Consider the following 18,996-nt stretch of genomic DNA (forward strand, 5'->3'; position numbering starts at 1 on the left):
TGCAGAACGTGCAGCTCACTGAGTAATGGAGGTCGTCTTTCATGTATGTCCCTCCACTTACTGGAGAGATGCAGGAAGTGGCATCCCGGAGTGCCGCCTTCAGGGCCCTTGTTGCCATGGTAGTGAGTGATGGAAAATTCTCTGGGCCACACATGGTAGAAAGAATTACTGGGAATGACCATACAAACACACTCCTACACACCATTTTAGTGACTAGGCTATAATTTATTAAACTGTTCATCTAGTGGTCAGTTCAACATGTAATTGATTACTATTTTATGTATCACATTAGCACTTTGACTATGTATTCTACCATCAGGAAATAAGATACACTATTTAATTAGTATTCAGTTCATGAAGCCTCTACAGTGGAACATTGGTATGTGTTCTCAAGTGGTTTCCAAAGCAGTAATTCAAAAGATTTATTTTTTATTTTTGAGTTATGCTTTGGGTTGATCTCTACATTTTACTAAATATTAGTAGCCAAGATTGTAATAAATAAAGCATTTTTTACATACTTCAGATGATGTGTATGAGATATGTAGAATAAAACCCTAGCTAATCTGAAGTGCAGATGAGTAAATTATTTTGCTTAGCTTACTCCACCTCAAAAGACATTTCTTAGTGGATCTCTGTAGTGCCAGGCATTTTATAGTTCACACAGCTGAGTCTCAGGGTTTCTGCTTTTGAGTTTAGTGTTAAAGAGAGATACAAAACAAGATCATTTTAATAGGTAATTTGTTTTAAGATGAGGGTATGGATGGGCTTCTGAGAGACCATTGACAAAGGATGGTTGAAGGGAAAAGGGAGACTTATGGGAAGACCTGATTTGGTCCAGAGTCAGAGACTCAACTCCACATTCCCCAATCGTTTATGTAGATTTCTTGCCTGCAGAATTCAGAGGCTAAGCTCCAGATGAGACTGAGATAGTGTCTTCCATCTTAACTTTGCCCTTTGAAAAGCCAAACAGCCTCTGATTTGATGGTCTCCCACGTGTCTTTACTTGCGGTTCGTTTTAGGGATTTCGGTTTCTCTCCTCTATTGTAAACTCTACCTGTCCCTGAACTGTGACTAGGCATTGCTAACTAATTTACATAAGTCAGGGGCTATTTTAAAATTCAGAATGAGGTCATTCCCCCAAACCTTAAAATTAAGCATGGTGTGGCAGGGGAGTGGGGATGGGGAAATGGATGACCAAGAAGAAGCTAGCAAATGTGTGCTAAAGCAAAAGAAAGCAAAAGGATTTCACTAGACTAGGCAGGAAAAGTGCAAGGAGGAGGAGCTACCATAAGCAAAAGTGGAGCCCCGGGCATCATCCTAAACTGTGCAGGAAATTGCAGGCTTTGCAGCGTTAGACGCTTCATATGTGAATTCAAGAGGGTATAAATAAGGTGAAGGGGTTGTGGAGTTTCCACCACTGGGTCTAATTTTCCTAGAAGGTACTGAGGTAGGTGTGCTACCTGACGGACTGGAAGACTGCAATCCAGCCATATAGTAGTGATTGGTGAGCTGGACCCGGACCTAGATTGTGTGCCTTGGACTCAACAGTTTAAGTATTTTCCTCTTTGCTGCTGAAGCTTCAGGAAATGAGACCTTTCTGCTGTGTTCACGGGAGCCAAGCTTTCTCCAAGGCTCAGGTTTTCTTCCTGTTTCCTAGCCTGTCACATAGGGCAGTGGTTCTGAGGACTTTACATCACACCTGTAGCCAGCAGTTGCAATGGCTGATTTGCAGTGTTTAAAGTTGAATGCCTTGCATTCTGTCATCCACAAGTACTTCAACACCATCTCTCAGTAAGGTTGTCCAACGTCATTCATTTGCTGTGTCTCTAACAGAGGACTAGAAGTATGCTTTACTTGGGAGAGCTGTGTGTCTGGTGATAATTCATGATTGACATGCTAAAGAAAGAATGATTATAGCATTCTGTCACAAGACCTAGTCTACACAAAATTGTATGAGATTCATGCAATAGCTCTTAATTTATTATTATATGGAATTTCCTCTTTTTGAAATATGGAAGCTAAATTGCTTTTATTCTGAGCTTATGTTTTTTTGAAAAATTATTTTTATTTGCTTAGTTATTACTATTATTTTTTTAAAGATGGGGCCTTGTTATATTGTCTTGGCTGACCTGGAACTCACTATGTAGCCTAAGCTGGCCTTGAACATGTGGCAAGCCTTCTGCTTCAGCTGCCTAAGCACTGAGATTATATGAGCCACCATGTCTGGCTTTTATGTGTCTTCTGGTGTCTTCCTTTTTGTTAGCTTTAGACACTGTCCACTGCTGACCATGTCTTCACTTTCTTTCTCCAATGTTGCTTTTCCCTCCTGGGCCAGGTACACAGGCAATAGAAACCCTCATAATGATGTCATATAATTTATTGTGTAGTTTGTATGTGTGACACATGTTAGCATCTTTGACATCTTATTTCTGATGTTGGAACTCTGTTTACAGCTCCATTGAGGTATAATTGACAAACAAGCTTTGTGTATTTAAGACACACAGTATGATGCTTGATATATATCACACATATGTATGCATGTATATATTTATATGCTGTGAAATAATTACTATAACCAAGCTATTTAATGTATTTATTACCCCATAGTTACCTTTTTGTGTCAATTTTCTTTTGAGATGAGAACACATAGGTCGATTCTAAGTAGATTTCACATATATAAGGTGTGACCATTCTCTCTTCAGTCCTAGAACTTACCCTAGAACTTACCAGTTTACAACTACAAGTTTCTCCCTTTGACTAACTCTCCCAGTCTCTGCCCCTTCCTGGACTCCTGGTAACTGCTTCTACTCCACGTTTCTACTAATTTGACTTGTAAAATTTAACATGGAGGTGAGATCATGCAGTATTTGTCCTCTGCTCTGGGCTTATCTAGCATAGTGTGCTAGGCTATCCATGTGGCTTCTGATGGCAAGATTTCCTTTCTCCCCAGATGAATGTGGGTGATGTTTTGAGTTGTATTTCCTGATGATTATGATACACCTTTTCATATGTGTGTTGACTTCTTGTATCTACCTTGAGGAAAAGTATCTTTTCAGGTCCTTTGTCTATTTTCTTTAACAAACTTTCTTTTTTTTTTTTTTTTTTTTAATGAGTATGTTCCTCATGTGGTTTGGAGATTTAGCCCTTGTCACATATGGTTTGCAGACACCTTTCCTTGTTCTTCTCCTTACCTTCCTGTTCTTCTCTACCCCCTTACCTGCCCTGTTCTCTAAACCCTCCCTTACCTTCCCGTTCTCTGCATCCCCCTTACCTTTCCGTTCTCTACCCCCTTACCTTCCTGTTCTCTGTACCCCTTCCTATATAGGTTATTTATTTATTTATTTATTTATTTATTTATTTATTTATTTATTTATTTATTTACTTGTCAGCAGTTTTTAGTTTGACATGTCCACTTGTCTACTTTTGTTGCTTATGTTTTTGACATTTTTTTAAAAAGTCATTGCCAAGGCCAGTGCCCTGGCCTCTACTCTATGTTCTAAGACTCTTGGACTTATGTTTAAACCCGTGTTGAGGAGGTTTGGTATATGATAAGGACTCAATTCCTTCTTTCCTTCATTTTTTTCTTTCTAATTCCTTCTTTCTTTCTTTGTATGTGGATATCCAGTGTCCCCAACTCTGTTTATTGAGAACCATTTTTCTCATTAGCATTCTGTTTCTTGAAGACCTGTAGCAATACTTTCTCATCAGACTACCTTTGGATTTCCAGCCCCCAAATGGTGACATGGAAACTTATTATTAATTATGGAATCTTGGCCTTTAGCTTAGGCTTGTCTCAATTTAGCTCTTATAACTTAAACTAAACCCTTTATATTAATCTATGTTCTGCCATGTGGTGTCACCTCTTGTCTACCTTGCACCTCCTGTTTCCTCTTCGTGTTGGGCTGGCTACTTCACCTTTCTTCTTCCCTGAGTTCTCTCTGCCTGGAAATCTCGCCTATACCTCCTGGCTAGCTATTGACTCTTCAGCTTTGTATTGTACCAGTCACAGCAATACATCTTCGTGCAGTGTACAAATATCCCACAGCAAGGACCATCCTTCCCCATTATGCATTCTTGGTGCCTTTGCTGAAGATAAGTTGGTAGTCTTGAAGATTTTTACATTTATACTTACTTTACAAATTAACTGATGTTCCTGGATTATCATTAACTTTTTATAGTCACCAAAATCATTAGGACCATAGGAAAAATAAAATTAAAACCTTGGCGGAAAATTTGAGAATGCCTCTTATAATAAGTTTACATGCTTTGCATATAGAGACAGAGCATGTGCCAGCCTCTTGCCTCATCTTTGTTGGTTATTGCAGATGGGTGGGGCTGCCGGGGTAGTCAACAGATTGACTGTGTTTCTGAATGCATGCTCATAGCAGGGACATATTTATAACTGCACATTATTTAATTTAATGTAAACAGATTAAATAAAAATAAAATACAAAATAGAGACTAATAAATGAAATGATTGCTGCAAAGGAAGTGGAGCATCGAGAGAACACTTTCAAGCAGCATTAACACTTTTGAAGACTATTAGATGTGCCAGTCGTGATGGGCTACAGTGTTTTGTAGTAGTAAACACCAGTGGTCAGCTTGCTTCCTCTGCTAACTCTCCTCAGGCAGCACGTGAGCCTTTTGGAAACTGTCCAGCTATATGATGGTTCTTATTCAAGTAGAGTAAGAATATCACTTGTTTCTGTACAATTTAATTCCCCCAGCAAAGTCCCTGTGAAATTCAGATTGATTGATTGATTGATTGATTGATTGATTGATTGATTTACTTACTTACCTTTCTAGAGCTTTATTGGGAGAGGGGGAGAGAGAGGGGGGGGAGAATGCATGAGTGCATACGCATTTGGTGTGTGTTTGTGTTCTAGTGTGTTGTGTGTCAGGGTTTGAATTTAGAGCTTGCTGCATGCTGTGTATGCATGCACTCTACTCCTGGTTGGTACTCCCAGCTCCCTGTGTGCTGTTTGATGTCTAAGCCACACCAAAGCATGAAACAGATGTATGACAATGAGAAGTAGTTTCTTGGAGAACAATTTTTTTTTTCTTTTCGAGACAGGGTTTCTCTGTGTAGTTTTGGTGCCTGTCCTGGATCTCGCTCTGTAAACCAAGCTGTCCTCGAACTTACAGAGATCTGCCTGGCTCTGCCTCCTGAGTGAGTGCTGGGATTAAAGGCGTGTACCACCACCACCTGGCAAGAATATTTTTATTGTATGTCAGATTTTGGGAAAAACAGTATCTTCAAATCATGATGGTTCTTAGGGATTATTTTGAAATTGGGGATTTGGGCTTATAATATATAAAAAGAAGTGTTATTAAAAGTATGAACACCTGATGACTATAAAATGAATATACAATTAAAGTTTAAACATCTTCTGAATATAAAAATTGGGGCCTGTGTATATGTATTGGTATTATTAGCCTGATGTTTTCACTGGGTTGTAATTTAAAATTGAAACCATCTTGGAAGGTAAAAGTTAACTGTGATATATTTGAGCAGGAGAGTGATTATTAAACACTAAATTTATCAAAATAAGGTATCTAATTTCTTCTAATTCTTCCTTAGGTCGAGATTTAATTTGTATTCAGTCTATGGATGGGATGCTGATGGTGTTCGAGCAGGAAAGCTATGCTTTCGGCAGGTTTCTCCCAGGTTCTCTTCTGCCTGGCCCTCTTGCTTACAGTCCCCGCACCGACTCCTTCATCACGGTCTCCTCTTGCAGACAAGTGGAGAGTTACAAGTGAGTCTGCGTGTTACCTTTGGAATTGTGATTCTTGTGGTTGGTTGTTACTCATTAATCGTTTTCCAGAAAGACCTTGAATATTGCAAATGAAGGAGAGTCTGGCTTCTTTGGTAAAATTTCATTGGGCTGGCTTAGAGCGCATCTCCCATGTAAGCAAAGAATTCAGAAGGCTGTGTAGCAGCGGGTTCCAGGAGTCCAGTGGAGGCAGCTCTTAGCCTGAATCCCGAGTTTGCTGCGCACTGCTGCCGGATGGTCAGCATCCCTGGGAGGTAGCAATGGAAGCACTGACCGGTCTGTAATAAAGATTAAGTGTGTTCCCACCTAACCAATAGAAAATGCTCACCGTTAATATGACCACTCCCTGGATAATGAGAACGCAATGGCTGGGTGTGGTGGCCCATGTCTTTAATCTGGGCACTCAGGAGGCAGAGGCAGGTGGGTGTCTGTGAGTTTGAGGCCAGCCTGGTCTACATAGTGAGGTATAGCCAGGGCTACATAGTGAGAACTTGTTTCACAAAACAAAACAAAAAATCATCATTAGCAACAATAAACAGACAGACAACAAAATGTAATATTGAGTGGAAAAAGTGACATATAAATTTGCATGTGTGGAATGATTTTGTAATAGCAAAGAATGCATCCAGCATCTGAAAACTATTTGGGAAGAGATATAATTATTGCAATAAATGTTAATGATTTTTACAAAGGAACAGTTCCTTGTAGATAAGATGTAGAAGTGCCCACATGAACATAGTGTGTACTTTTGCTAGAAATTTTTACAGATCTTTCTGAGTTATAGTTGAGAGAAATAATTTTCTTCTCCACCAGGTAAATACCCATAACAATTATTGTTGGTAGAGAGAATGAGAAAAGAACATAGAAATCTGTCCTGGGAGCAGAAATAGGGTTGGTTTAAAATATCTTTAGTCATTTAACGTATTATCTTTAAAAAAAGACTCAAAAAGACCCCCCCCCCCCCCGGGTTTCTTTGTGTAGTTTTGGTGACTATCCTGGGTCTTGCTTTGTAGACCAGGCTGTTGAACTCACAGAGATCCGCCTGGCTCTGCCTCCCCAGTGAGTGGTGCCACCACCACTGCCTGGCTAATAAAAGATTTATTTTTTATGTGCATGTGTGTGCTTGTTTGTGTTTTTGTGTATCACATGTGGCCTTTGAGGCCAGAGGAGGGTATCAGGTCTCCTGGAACTGGAATCACAGGTGATTGTGAGCTCCTGGAACCAATCAGAATTTGCTCTTCACTCTTAAGCCGGCTCTCCAGCCTCATTGTTTATTGTCTTTGTGAGGGCAGCATTTAAACTTTACACATCATATCTTGCTTGTATTGTTTTTTGGCCACATGATGTTTCCCAAGGTGGGAAGAAAATGTAAATCTCTTGGGCAGCGGCCAGAGGGATTTTGTTTTCACTCCAGTTGTGTACAGTCAGCTGGACATCTCCCCCTCACAAGTGGAAGTCCTTTGTTTGTGAGTGGTCCTTGCTGTAAACAGGCAAATGCTGCGATTGAAGAGAGGCTGATGGAAGCGGCGGATCTCCAGCCACCTTCCTTCTGTAGCTCCTTTGGCTCTTGCCTGGAGGGACTGAACGGTGGTGGTGCCTCTGGAAATAAATACCTTTTGTTTGAGGAATTAAGAAAAGTATCTGTGTAGTTTACTCAGGACTGCCAAAACTCAGGCGGTCCTGTGGCCATCTGCTTTTCAGCTTCCCACCCAGGCTAGTGTCTTATCTCCTGCCAGGCAGGCCTACAGGAGGGGTACAATGCACAGATCTGAACTCGTCATTGCTTACGTGTGTGTGTGTGTGTGTGTGTGTGTGTGTGTGTGTGTCTGTCTGTCTGTCTGTCTTAGTGTTTATTGCTCTATGAAACACCATGACCCCAAAAAGCAAGTTAGAGAGGAAAGGGCTTATTTGGTTTACACATCTATTATGCTGTTCATCATCAAAGGAAGTCAGGACAGGAACTGAAATGACAGGAACCTGGAAGCAGGAGCTGATGCACAGGCCATGGAGGGGTGCTGCTCACTGCCTTGCCCCTCATGGCTTGCTTAGTCTGTTTTCTTATAGAACCCAAGACCACCAGTCCAGGGATGGCCCTACCCACAATGATGCCATCATAAGTAATTAAGAAAGTGCTTTATAGCCATATCTTATAGAAGCTTGTTTAATCAGTCTTCTCTAGAGTCACAGAACAAATATGGGATGAATCTCTCTCTCTCTCTCTCTCTCTCTCTCTCTCTCTCTCTCTCTCTGGAATTTATAGAAATGACTTACAGGCTTCAGTCCAACTAATTCAACAATGGCTAGCTGTGAACAGAAAGTCCAAGAGTGTGGTAGTTGCTCAGCCCCACAAAGCTAGCTGTCTCAGCTTGTCTTCTGCATGTGCTGGAATCCCAAAGAATCAGGCTCCAATGCCAGTAAAGGATGGGTGTACTAGCAGGTGAGGAGAGGCAGGCAAAGATCAAAAGTGTCTTTCTTCTATGTCCTTATTAGGCTTCCAGTAGCAGGTATGGCCCAGATTAAAGTATGTCTTCCTACCTCAAGATCTAGATCAAAAGAGTGTACCTTTCCTTCTCAAAGGTCCAGACTAGAAGTAGATCATTCACCTCAAACCAAGCAGAAAATCTCTTACAGGTATGCCCTCTGTTTCTGGATTATAGTTCCTTCCGGATATTGTCAACTTGACAACAAGCAAGAACAGCCATCATAAGGCGTTTTCCTACTGAGGTTCCCACCTTTCAGATGACACTGGTTTGTGTGTCAGGTTGACATAAGACAGCCAGCAATGTGAGTGTGCATGCGTGTGCGTGTGCGCGCGCGCGTGTGTGTGTGTGTGTGTGTGTGTGTGTGTGTGTGTGTGTGTGTTGTGGAGTTAATTTGTAGTAACTCCAGGAGAGATCCTATGAGGAGGTGATGGGTACGTTTCTTTAATGTGTAAGGTTAATATCACAAAAGTCTTGCTTCAGCTCTGATAGTTCTCCAACATACTGATCTGTTGAACTCATTTCCATTTGGGACCAAAAAACCACACACTTTATCCATTATGAGGCTCATTTATAATGGTAAAAATGCATGAGACATAGGACAATTGGGAAGACTTATAACATTAAGTTCTGTGATGTATGTATGCATGCTTTCTAGTTTAATAGATTGAATTAAATGATACTCACCAGGGAAATTTAGGAAGGAGAAACACATGAAAATTCCTGGTTCCTCTTTCTTGAGGCTTCATTAAGCCTATCTGTAGTCAGTTAATAGAATATAATTGGCTAATAAAATAGGCTTTTAAGACATAATTCACCTTCATCTTGATATTGATATTTAACTACTTTAAAGTTAATTATATTCAGATAGGAGCATGTATGGGCTTTGGCCTCAAGCTTTAGTGTGTGTGGGACTCTCCTGGCCAGTCTGTTGTTAATGCACATTTACACGTCCCCAGGCTCTATACTTTAATATAATAGGCTTGTGGATAAGACACAGAACTCATTGTTGTCAATATAAACTGCATGTGATTTAAATTTAGAATCGGGTGTCTTTTCTCTTCCCTTCCTTCCTTCCCTTTTCTTTTTTCTCTTCTCTTTTCTCCTTCCTTCCTTCCTCCCTCCCTCCCTCCCTCCTTCCCTCCCTTCCTTTCTTCTTTCTTTCTGACAGGATCTGGCTCTCTAGCTCAGGCTGGGTGAAGCTATAATCCCTCTGCCTTAGCCTCCAATTTAGGATTGCAGACATGTACTTTCAAGCCAGGCTTGTTTTCTTACATTTATGTATGTATGTATGTATGTATGTATGTATGTATGTATGTATATATGTATATATTTTTGCCTAGATATCAGAGACAATTTTGGGGGTTGGTTCCATCCAAGGTCAAACTCAGGTCATTAGGCCTAGCAACAAGTACTAGCCTGTTGTATTATTTTTTAAAAAATTCCATTTATTTATTTTTAGTGTATAGGGATTGTGTGTGTGTGTGTGTGTGTGTGTGTGTGTGTGTGTGTGTGTAGTTCAGAGGACAGCCTGCAGAATTTGGTCCTGTTTTCCCAGCATGTGGGACCTGGGGATTGAATCAGGCTGGCGGCAAGTGCCTTTCCGAGCCACCCTGCCAGCCCCCTGTTTTACTTTTGTGAGAGCATCCTTTGTCCTGCATCGGGGCTAAGGGTGTTGGTGTTTCAGTCCACTTGGCCATGTAGCCAGACTTTGCAATATCTTTCCTTCTCTTTTCCTGACAGAATTGCTTTCTTAGCTACAAAGTGCCCCTTGAGAGGGGGTGGGGGGGGCAGAAGGGGGGGGGGAGGGTGCTGGGGAAGAAGAGCGACCGAAACAAAGCATGCATGAAAATGCAATGATGGAAGATAATACGTTATGTGCTAACTAAAAAGCAAACAAACACAAGTCTCCAAGCCCCCAAACAAAACAACTGAAGGAATTCGTGCCATTCACTTTAATTGTCTTGCTTAGCCCTTCCCATTGAAAGGTTTTCAGTTTTCACTTAGGCTTATGTTCTTATTCCCCAGTTCTAACCAAGTGTTTGAAAGACATCAGGTATGTCTGTATGTTCATAGCTTTCCTTTTTATTAAACAAGTTTTTGGCTGTCATTGTTGCCCAGCCAAATCCCTTATTCCCAAGCTCCAGTGGCTTTCTTGCCTCTGCCTCTTGGGTGCTGTGATTACAAATGTGTGACACTCTGCCTAGCTTAGCTGTCCTCCTAAATTACCTCTTGAAGCCCATTTTCTGTTAAAAAGAATCTGGATTTTCTTACACAATTAATCCTCTGCATGCATAGGTTCCCCATTTACAGTTTCAACCAATCTCATATTGGAGATGTTTAAAAAAATTATCTCTTATTTAAAATAAAATGGAGCTTTCCCTCTTGCCATTATTTCCTACACACTACAGCCCACACTCTATCCATTTCCATAGCTTTTGCATTGCATTCGGTATTATAAGCAGTCGAGGGATGATTTAAGGTGCACATGAAGCAGGGCTGGAAGACAGCTCAGCTGGTGGTGTGCTTACTGCCCAAGCGTGAGGACTTGTGAGAAGCAGACTGTCTCGGCACATGGCTCTAGAATTCTAGTGGTGGGAAGGCACAGGCAGGAGGATCCTGGTATCTTGTTGGCCAGAAAGCACGGCTGAATTGGTGAGCTCCAGGTCCGGTGAGAAGCCCTGCGCAAAAAATAAGGTGGACAGTGATGGAAGAAGATACTTGATTTGAATCCCTGCTTCTACATATATGTGCACACAAGTATGTGTGCATGTGCTCACTCCCCCCACATAGATTTTTACTTTGTTTAGGGCAAGGGTTGTCATTGTAGCTCAATGATAGAATACCTGTACTCTATCCTCAGTATTGAAAAAAGGGAAGGGAATATTCACTGTCTGTGTTGCAAATACTATGCTACTTTTTTTTTTTTTTTTAAATTCTGAAGAGGTCACCTTACAGATGGTTGTGAGCCACCATGCGGTTGCTGGGAATTGAACTCAGGACCTCTGGAAGAGCAGTCAATGCCCCTAACTGCTGAACCATCTCTCCAGCCCCCATACTATGCTACTTTTTATAACAGACTTAAGCATTGGCGGGGTTTGGCAACTGTGGGAGTGTCAATGTCCTAGAACTAATTCTTTATGAATTCCCAAGGGCAATTCTACTGAACTGTATGTTCTTTAAAATCTAGCCTCATTTACCTCTGTGATTGTGGACTTTCATATTTGGAAAGGAGTTTTAAAGTATCCCCTTTTATAGTTTCTAGAGAAAGGCTTTCCAAAGGACCTTCTCTGTCCTGTGTATTGTACAAGGCAGTAGACATGAAGATTCAAAGAAGACCTGCCTCTTCAGGCTGTACTCAGGCAGGTGTGGCCGGCATCCTGTTGGTCAGCTTCGGCAGTGTGCTGTGACATAGGCCACTGCACAGCTTTGAAGGGGAAGCTGACAAGGCTGTGTGTAGGAGCCTCCTAGAGGAAATGTGTCAGCCACTTGTTTAAGTTTACTTTCTCACTCCTGAATAAATAGAAGATGAAGCATTTCAAGGCTCAGCAGTCAATGGCTTCCGAGTCCGTGTAACCCAAGTCAGAATGGTGACCGTCAAGAAAGTAAATGGCGACAGATGCTGGCGAAGAGGAGGGAAGAGGGGCCAATATTCTTGCCGGCCAGAGTTTAAACTTGCGTAGCCACTATGGAAAGTATTATGGGAATTCCTTAAAAAATTAAAGTAATACAACTCTGGATATATGTCTGAAGGACTCCTGAGTCAACATAGCCCAAAGATGCTTGCACACCCATGTTGATGGCTGCCTTATTCCAAACAGTCAAGAAATAGAACCAGACTAGATGTCCATTGACAAGGAACACATAAAGTTGTGCTTCACACACAATGGCATTTTATACAGTCATCAAAAAGGAAATCATGAAATTTGCAAGAAAACTGGTGCAACTGGAAATAATTGTGTTAAGCAAAATAAACCAAACCCAGAAAGACGACTATCACATGTTGTGTCTCATCTGCGGAACCCAGATTTAGAAGAGGTGTGTGTTTATATGCATGCATTTATAATGCATGTCTGTAGGTGACAACTAGGGAGGGATGGAGGAATCTAAGGGAGGTGGGAAACAGCAACTGCAATGGGATATGTGTTGTAAGAGAGAAGAATTGGAGGCTCACTGAAGAAGAAAGGGAGCTAGTGGAGATGGGAGGGGGCATCAGGAAGGAGTAAATGAGATAGAGTTTAATTACACAAATGAAGATGTCCTGTTGTCTTAGTTTCGATTTCTGTTTCTGTGAAGAGACACCATGACCACTACAACTCTTACAAAGGAACTCATTTAATTGGGGCTGGCTTCGGTTCAGTCCATCATCATCATGGCAGGAAGCAAGGCAGAGTACAGGTAAACCTGCTGGGAAGGAGCTCTGAGTTCTACATCTTGATCCTCAGGCAACAGGAAGTGAACTGTGACACTGGGCATGGCTTGAGCGTATATAAGCCTCAATGCCTGCCCTGACAATGACACACTTCTTCCAACAAGGCCACACCTCTTCTAACAAGGCCACACCTCTTCTAGCAAGGCCACACCTCCTAGTAGTGCCACTCCCTGTGGGCCAAGCACTCAAACACATGAGTCTGTGGGGGATTCACCTATTCAAACCACCACACATAAGAAATCCATTTCTTTGTATGCTAAATAAAAATTTTGAATAAATACGTAAAATAATGTTTTTCTCTTTTAAGATTTTAAAAATATTTGAGTATTTGTAAGTAGAAATACACAGGATGTGTTTACATTAGGGCAAACACCTCAAAAGACGCATTGGTTGAGGTGACTGATTGACTAAGATGGTTATATGGTTCACCAGGCTGAGGCTCTGGCTAAGGGAAAGGCTTTGTTCTTGTCTTTCATTCTTGCTGTCATCAGTGTCTGTCACCCTCTTGCTTTCTTCTCTGCTCATGAACATAGGTCTGGAAGCCTTTCTGCTTCCTCCGACTTCTTCCTTCTCAATAAGGGGTTGTTCAGGGATGCCCAGTAGCCTCTTAGTACTCCATGATTTCACCTCCATTAGCCTCTTAGTACTCCATGATTTCACCTCCATTAGCCTCTTAGTACTCCATGATTTTACCCACATTAGCCTCTTAGTACTCCATGATTTTACCCACATTAGCCTCTTAGTACTCCATGATTTCACCCACATTAGCCTCTTAGTACTCCATGATTTCACCCACATTAGCCTCTTAGTACTTCATGATTTCACCTCCATTAGCCTCTTAGTACTCCATGATTTCACCTGCATTAGCCTCTTAGTACTCCATGATTTCACCCACATTGGTTTTTGCTCTTGGTTGGGCTTACTGCTCCTTACTGGCAGGAATCATGTATCATCTTTTGAAGTCTATGCTCACTCCCTTGCTGAAAGTAGATGTTTCACATGTACTTTATGGAGAAAAGAAAAGAAATGTATATTTATAAAGCTTTGTTTTGTTCCTGGCATCTTTTAATGAAAATGATTTTCCTTACCATGATAAGAATACTTGTGTGAGCTGGGCAGTGGTGGCGCACGTCTTTAATCCCAGCACTCAGGAGGCAGAGCCAGGTGGATCTCTGTGAGTTCAAGGCCAGCCTGGGCTACCAAGTGAGTTCCAGGAAAAGGCGCAAAGCTACACAGAGAAACCCTGTCTCAAAAAACCAAAAAACGAAAAAACAAAACAAAACAAAACCCCAAAAACTTGTGTGATGGTGAAAATGAACAGCACGACACTGTATGCAGAATTATGATTTCTAGTTAAGTTCTCCAAATATTGACCAGATTGCCTGGCACTCCTTGATGTGACAACTATGTTTCATTTGAAAGTAGATGACTTGGGGAACTGACCTTCATAGTGTGTTGGATTGACAACAATTCATATTTCAGAAACCTGTTGCTGTTTCTGTGATGTGATATGGCAAGTCACTAAATCATGTGGTTGCATTTGCAATTGGTGTTCCATGGATCAGTTAAGCACTTGTGGCTACTGGGTCAGAAATGCCACCAATGCACCCAGACTTGCTGTGTCTGTGATCAGCACCATTCAGTTCTGAGCACGCTTCTGACATTTTCCCAACATCTCCCTGCCCTGGACCTGCGTTTTCCTTCAGGAGTCTCAAAGGAGATTTTGTTCTTTAGTTTACCACCGAGTACTTGAATGGTAGGAAAAAGATCAAGAGCTTTCTTTGTTTTAGATTTTCCAAGACTACTTGGAATTGTTGGGCATCATGTACATTCTTGCTCACAGTTAAGAGGAGGAAGAACCGTAAGAGAGATGCTGGTCTAAGCTGGTCATCATCTAAGTAACTGCCAGCTATGTTTAGTAACACAGTTCTCTTCCTAGCTGTCTTCCAGGAAGAGAACAGGTCTGATCTGGAAATCAGGAGTCAGTGTTGGTTGTGTTCTTGCTTGCTGTCTAGATGCTAATGAGGCTACTTTAGGGGCTCATGTAGTCCTCAGATGAAATAATAACTCTTTGTAGCTATATAAAATCTTCAAAGGGCTCAATGAGCTTTGGATTTTTGCAACAATCCCATTAATATCCATGTCATCTTCTGGTAGATTGCAGTCAGCAGGAAGTAAACTACCTGTGTAATTACTTGCCTGAGGGCTGGTTTATAGTAGGACCAGCTCTGAGATTTCTTGTCATAACTGCATACTACTTTTGCCCACAACACCTGCAAAAGGAAAATAGCCCCTATTTGGGGCTTGGAATGTGAGATCTGATTGTTTTTGTCACCTTTGGGGTTTTGAAGGTCAGTTCAAGGTTAAGGTGGAGACATTTGCTGCAGCTGCACACTTTAAAGCTTGGTTTTACGAAACTCACATCCTCTCCTTGCTACCTTTAAGGCCTTCTATCCCATGACTCATTCTGCTCTGCCATGCCTTTCCCCTAGCAGCCATGGTCTTTCATGCCCCATGCCTTCCCATGTGCTACTTCCTTCTCTGTGATACATTTTCTCTCCTTGCCAATGTGGCAAAGTTTTACTCCATCTTTAATACCAGTGTTCCTGCCCCGAACCCCCAGGAACCCAATGACGTGATGTGCCATCGTGCCCCACGGACGTTGTGCACCCTGTCTGTGTGCCCAGGGCATCCTGAGACACTCTTAGTTGTTGGACTATGACCAGCACAGGAAGCCTGGAAGCTCCTGATGAGTCAGATCATGTATTAGGTTTTTTTTCACTGTCAATTTGTTATAGTTCTTTTTTATATATTTACAGAAGAAAAAAAATTTACATATGTTTAGCCTCCATAGTATAGAATTTCATTGTTATTATAGTTGATTGTAAGTTTGATAGAATAATAATGAAATTATTAAATGAAAATCTTTAAACAGATTCCCTTTCTGGGTATTAAGTCATCGTTCTTTGCATTGTTCCTCCAGAGCTAAGATGAAAGTTTAAAGGCAGACATATTCAGATAATGCTTACTGCCTAAGACAAAGGTGTCTCAGAATGGAAAGCTTCTGTTCCTTATAATGTTCTACTTAATTTATATCTATTTTAGTGCCCTGCTGAGATTCAAGGTTAATTTTTTTGTTGTTAGAAATGAGACATTGCTCATTGAGTTAGGACGGTGTAGGTTGTTATATGCCACAGTCTGTTTTGTGTCCTAGACCAGAATATCAAAGACTTGGTGGATTATAAAGATTTCTCTAGTCTGCTTCTAGTCACAGGCAAGTCAGAAATCATATACTGGTACCTGTGAGGGTCTTCTTGTGTCTTGGTGGAAGACACAGGAATATATCCAAGAGAAAACTAGAGACAGACCTTCTGGCCTCAAGTGCTTTTTTTTTTTTTTCCGAGACAGGGTTCCTCTGTGTAGCTTTGTGCCTTTCCTAGAACTCGCTTTGGAGACCAGGCTGGCCTGGAATTCACAGAGATCTGCCTGCCTCTGCCTCCCAAGTGCTGGGATTAAAGGCGTGCGCCACCACTGCCCGGCAGCCCCAAGTGCTTTAGTTACTGGCTAATTGTCCATTGCTGTCCTAGAACATCCTGACTAAAGGAGCAGAGAGGAGAAAAGGCTTTATTCTGATTTACAGTTCCAGAGGGATAGAGTTCATTGAGGATGGGCAGGGAAGGCCTGGCAGCAGGAGCGGGAGGCTGGCTGATCACATTTTCATCCACACAGAGGAAGCAGAGCTTGAGAGAACAGAAAGTAAGGCTATGCTATACAACCTCAAAGTCTGCCTCACTCATCTAGCTAGACTCCAACTTGCAAAGGGCTCACAAGCTTCTGAAATAGTGTCACCAGCTGAGGACCAGGTATCAGATACATGGGCCCATGGGAAAATTTCTCAGTCAAACCAACACAATAGCTGTTGATCCGCTCCTGAGAATGGATGAGCATCCATTTGGCTTCTTTTTCTAAGCATGTAACATTTTGGGATTGAGTTTCTAGCACGTAACTTGGGGGACACATTCAAACCATCGCAGTGTATTGCATTTGAGTAGCTGTACAGTTCTGTGCTGGGACTGAGCCCTTGTGCTGTGTAAGCTGGGTAAGTGCTCTCTTGAGCTGCATCCTAGCCATGGCTTGGCACATCCACATGGGTTTGGATCCCCCACACTGTCTTTGTTCAAGCTATTGGGCCTACATTCTTAGGCATCTTTGTCTTAGTTAACAGGGATTGTCTGAATATATCCATTTTATAAGTTTTGTCTTAGCCCTGGAAGAGCAAATAACTGTGATTTGATAGTCAGGAAAGGAATCAGCTTGAAGTTTCTTTTATTTAGAGTAGGTAATTATTCTAAAACAATCCTATTAATGGGATGTAAAGGAAGTTAAACTGTATTGGATAACTTTATTTGTATATTGAGTGATATTATAAATTGTTTTTTGTTTTGTTTTGTTTTTTTTGAGACAGAGTTTCTTTGTGCAGCCTTGGCTGTCCTGAAACTAGCTTTGTAGTTCAGTCTGGTCTTGAACTCACAGAGATCTACTTGCCTCTCCCTCCCAAGGGCTAGGATTAAAGCATGTGCCACCACCATCGTGCTTTAAGAAAAAAAATGATTTATTTATTTTTATTTTATGTGAACTATTATTTTTCTGCATGTATGTCTGTGTGAGGGATCCCCGGAAGCTGGAGTTATAGACAGTTGTGAACTGCTGTGTTGGTGCTGGGGATCGAACCTGGGGCCTCTGGAGGAACAGCCAGGGCTTTTAACAACTGAGCCATCTCTCCAGCCCCCACAAATTATTTTAAAGAATGGCTTAAGATAAATTATCATTGAAGTGGAAACTGTAACATATTTGTAGATCATTCATAATGTCCATTATTGAGAATGTATCAAGTTTCCGGTGAGTCACTGATTTCTCTGTCTTGATAAATCTATATCTGTCTCTTTGCCTTTCAACCCTTTTATCAATAATTGAGAATCTAATGTAGCTTGAGCATTCTTAATGTGAAACTCTTAGTTATCCAAAACATTTTGAGCACTGGTTTGGAGCACTTTGGAATTTTTACATCATGTTGCCAGACTGTAGGTGTGTGCACAAGTCTCCTCTGAACTCTGAAACACTTTAGTGCTAAGCATTTTGGAGGAAGAATAAGCAGCATGTACATGCCGGGTGCTGTACTGGGCATGTTGTGACAATTTGCTTTTAAATTCTTCTTGTAAGTTAGCAATAACTATTTTCATCTCATAGCTGGGAAGCTATAATGGAATGAGTAACTTGGCAAAATTCACCAACAGTAAGTTGTTTGGCTGGATAGTTTAAATATAATACTTCTATTGTGTATGTGCGAATAATTTCTATGACACTGACTGTTCTCTATTATTTAAGTTCTTTCTGGTATGTGGTATTTAGGTGCTAGATTTTCTCACCATCATTCACTACACCAGTTCTCCAGAGAGCCTTGATACTAGGGCTGGGTTCACAGTAGTGACATGCAGATGTCACTTATCAGGCTGATTATTCCTATTGTGTGTCATAATAAAACTCATTAAAATTTAAGGTTTTTTTTAGAACTAAAGAAAATGTCTTTTACAGTGTTTATGGATTATATGCCTCTGAAGTTTAAAGTGATTTTTACTTTAAAAATGATGACGTCATGTATCCTTCTCTGTCCCTTTCAAACAGGTACCAAGTACTTGCCTTTGCGACTGATGCGGATAAGAAGCAGGAGACGGAACAGCAAAAACTTGGTTCTGGGAAAAGACTAGTTGTAAGGCCTTTAATATATAAATATTTCAGTGATGCCATATATTATCATATTTGTTAGAGAATTCCTGGAAGAAAACAAAAAAATATATTTTCATAAGTTTTCTTATACATTTCTATCAATGACAAAGACTGAATTGGCTGTTGTTGAGGTGTGGAACATGTCATCTACATGCCAAGATACACCAGAACATTGGTAACCCCACTATAACTGTGCATTTAAGAGATTATAAACCAACACAAAACTTTAAACACCTTTTAAAAATTTCTATTTTTTTAAATCTTTCTTTCTCCCCCGCCCCCCCCCCCCACATCTGTCTCTCTCTGGGCTTTAAAATCTTTATTTTCCACTGAACTAGAATCTCTGAAAACATACTCTAGCTGAAGTTTTCCTGTGTCCTGACCAGTCCTGCAGCCACTCATACCCAAGTAAGCACACAGAGGCTTACATTACTTATAAACTGTATGGCCATTAGCTCAGGCTTATTACTGACTAGCTCTTACACTTAAATTAACCCATAATTCTTATCTATGTTTAGCCACCTGG

At 41.1% G+C, this 18,996-nt stretch overlaps 1 protein-coding gene across 4 annotated transcripts in view; it reads left to right on the forward strand.

Moving 5' to 3' along the window:
* The window catches only part of Bbs9 (Bardet-Biedl syndrome 9), a 427,340-nt gene that overhangs the window by 95,071 nt on the left and 313,273 nt on the right, over positions 1-18,996 (forward strand). For all 4 annotated transcript variants that reach the window (XM_036194269.1, XM_036194271.1, XM_036194272.1 and 1 more), the window contains exons 5-6: positions 5,582-5,756; positions 18,369-18,453. In XM_036194269.1, coding sequence (XP_036050162.1) covers positions 5,582-5,756; positions 18,369-18,453 — 260 coding nt within the window. The remainder of the gene's footprint in view (positions 1-5,581; positions 5,757-18,368; positions 18,454-18,996) is intronic.

This window comes from Onychomys torridus, chromosome 7 (assembly GCF_903995425.1).
Source record: "Onychomys torridus chromosome 7, mOncTor1.1, whole genome shotgun sequence".
Taxonomy (NCBI): Eukaryota; Metazoa; Chordata; class Mammalia; order Rodentia; family Cricetidae; genus Onychomys; species Onychomys torridus.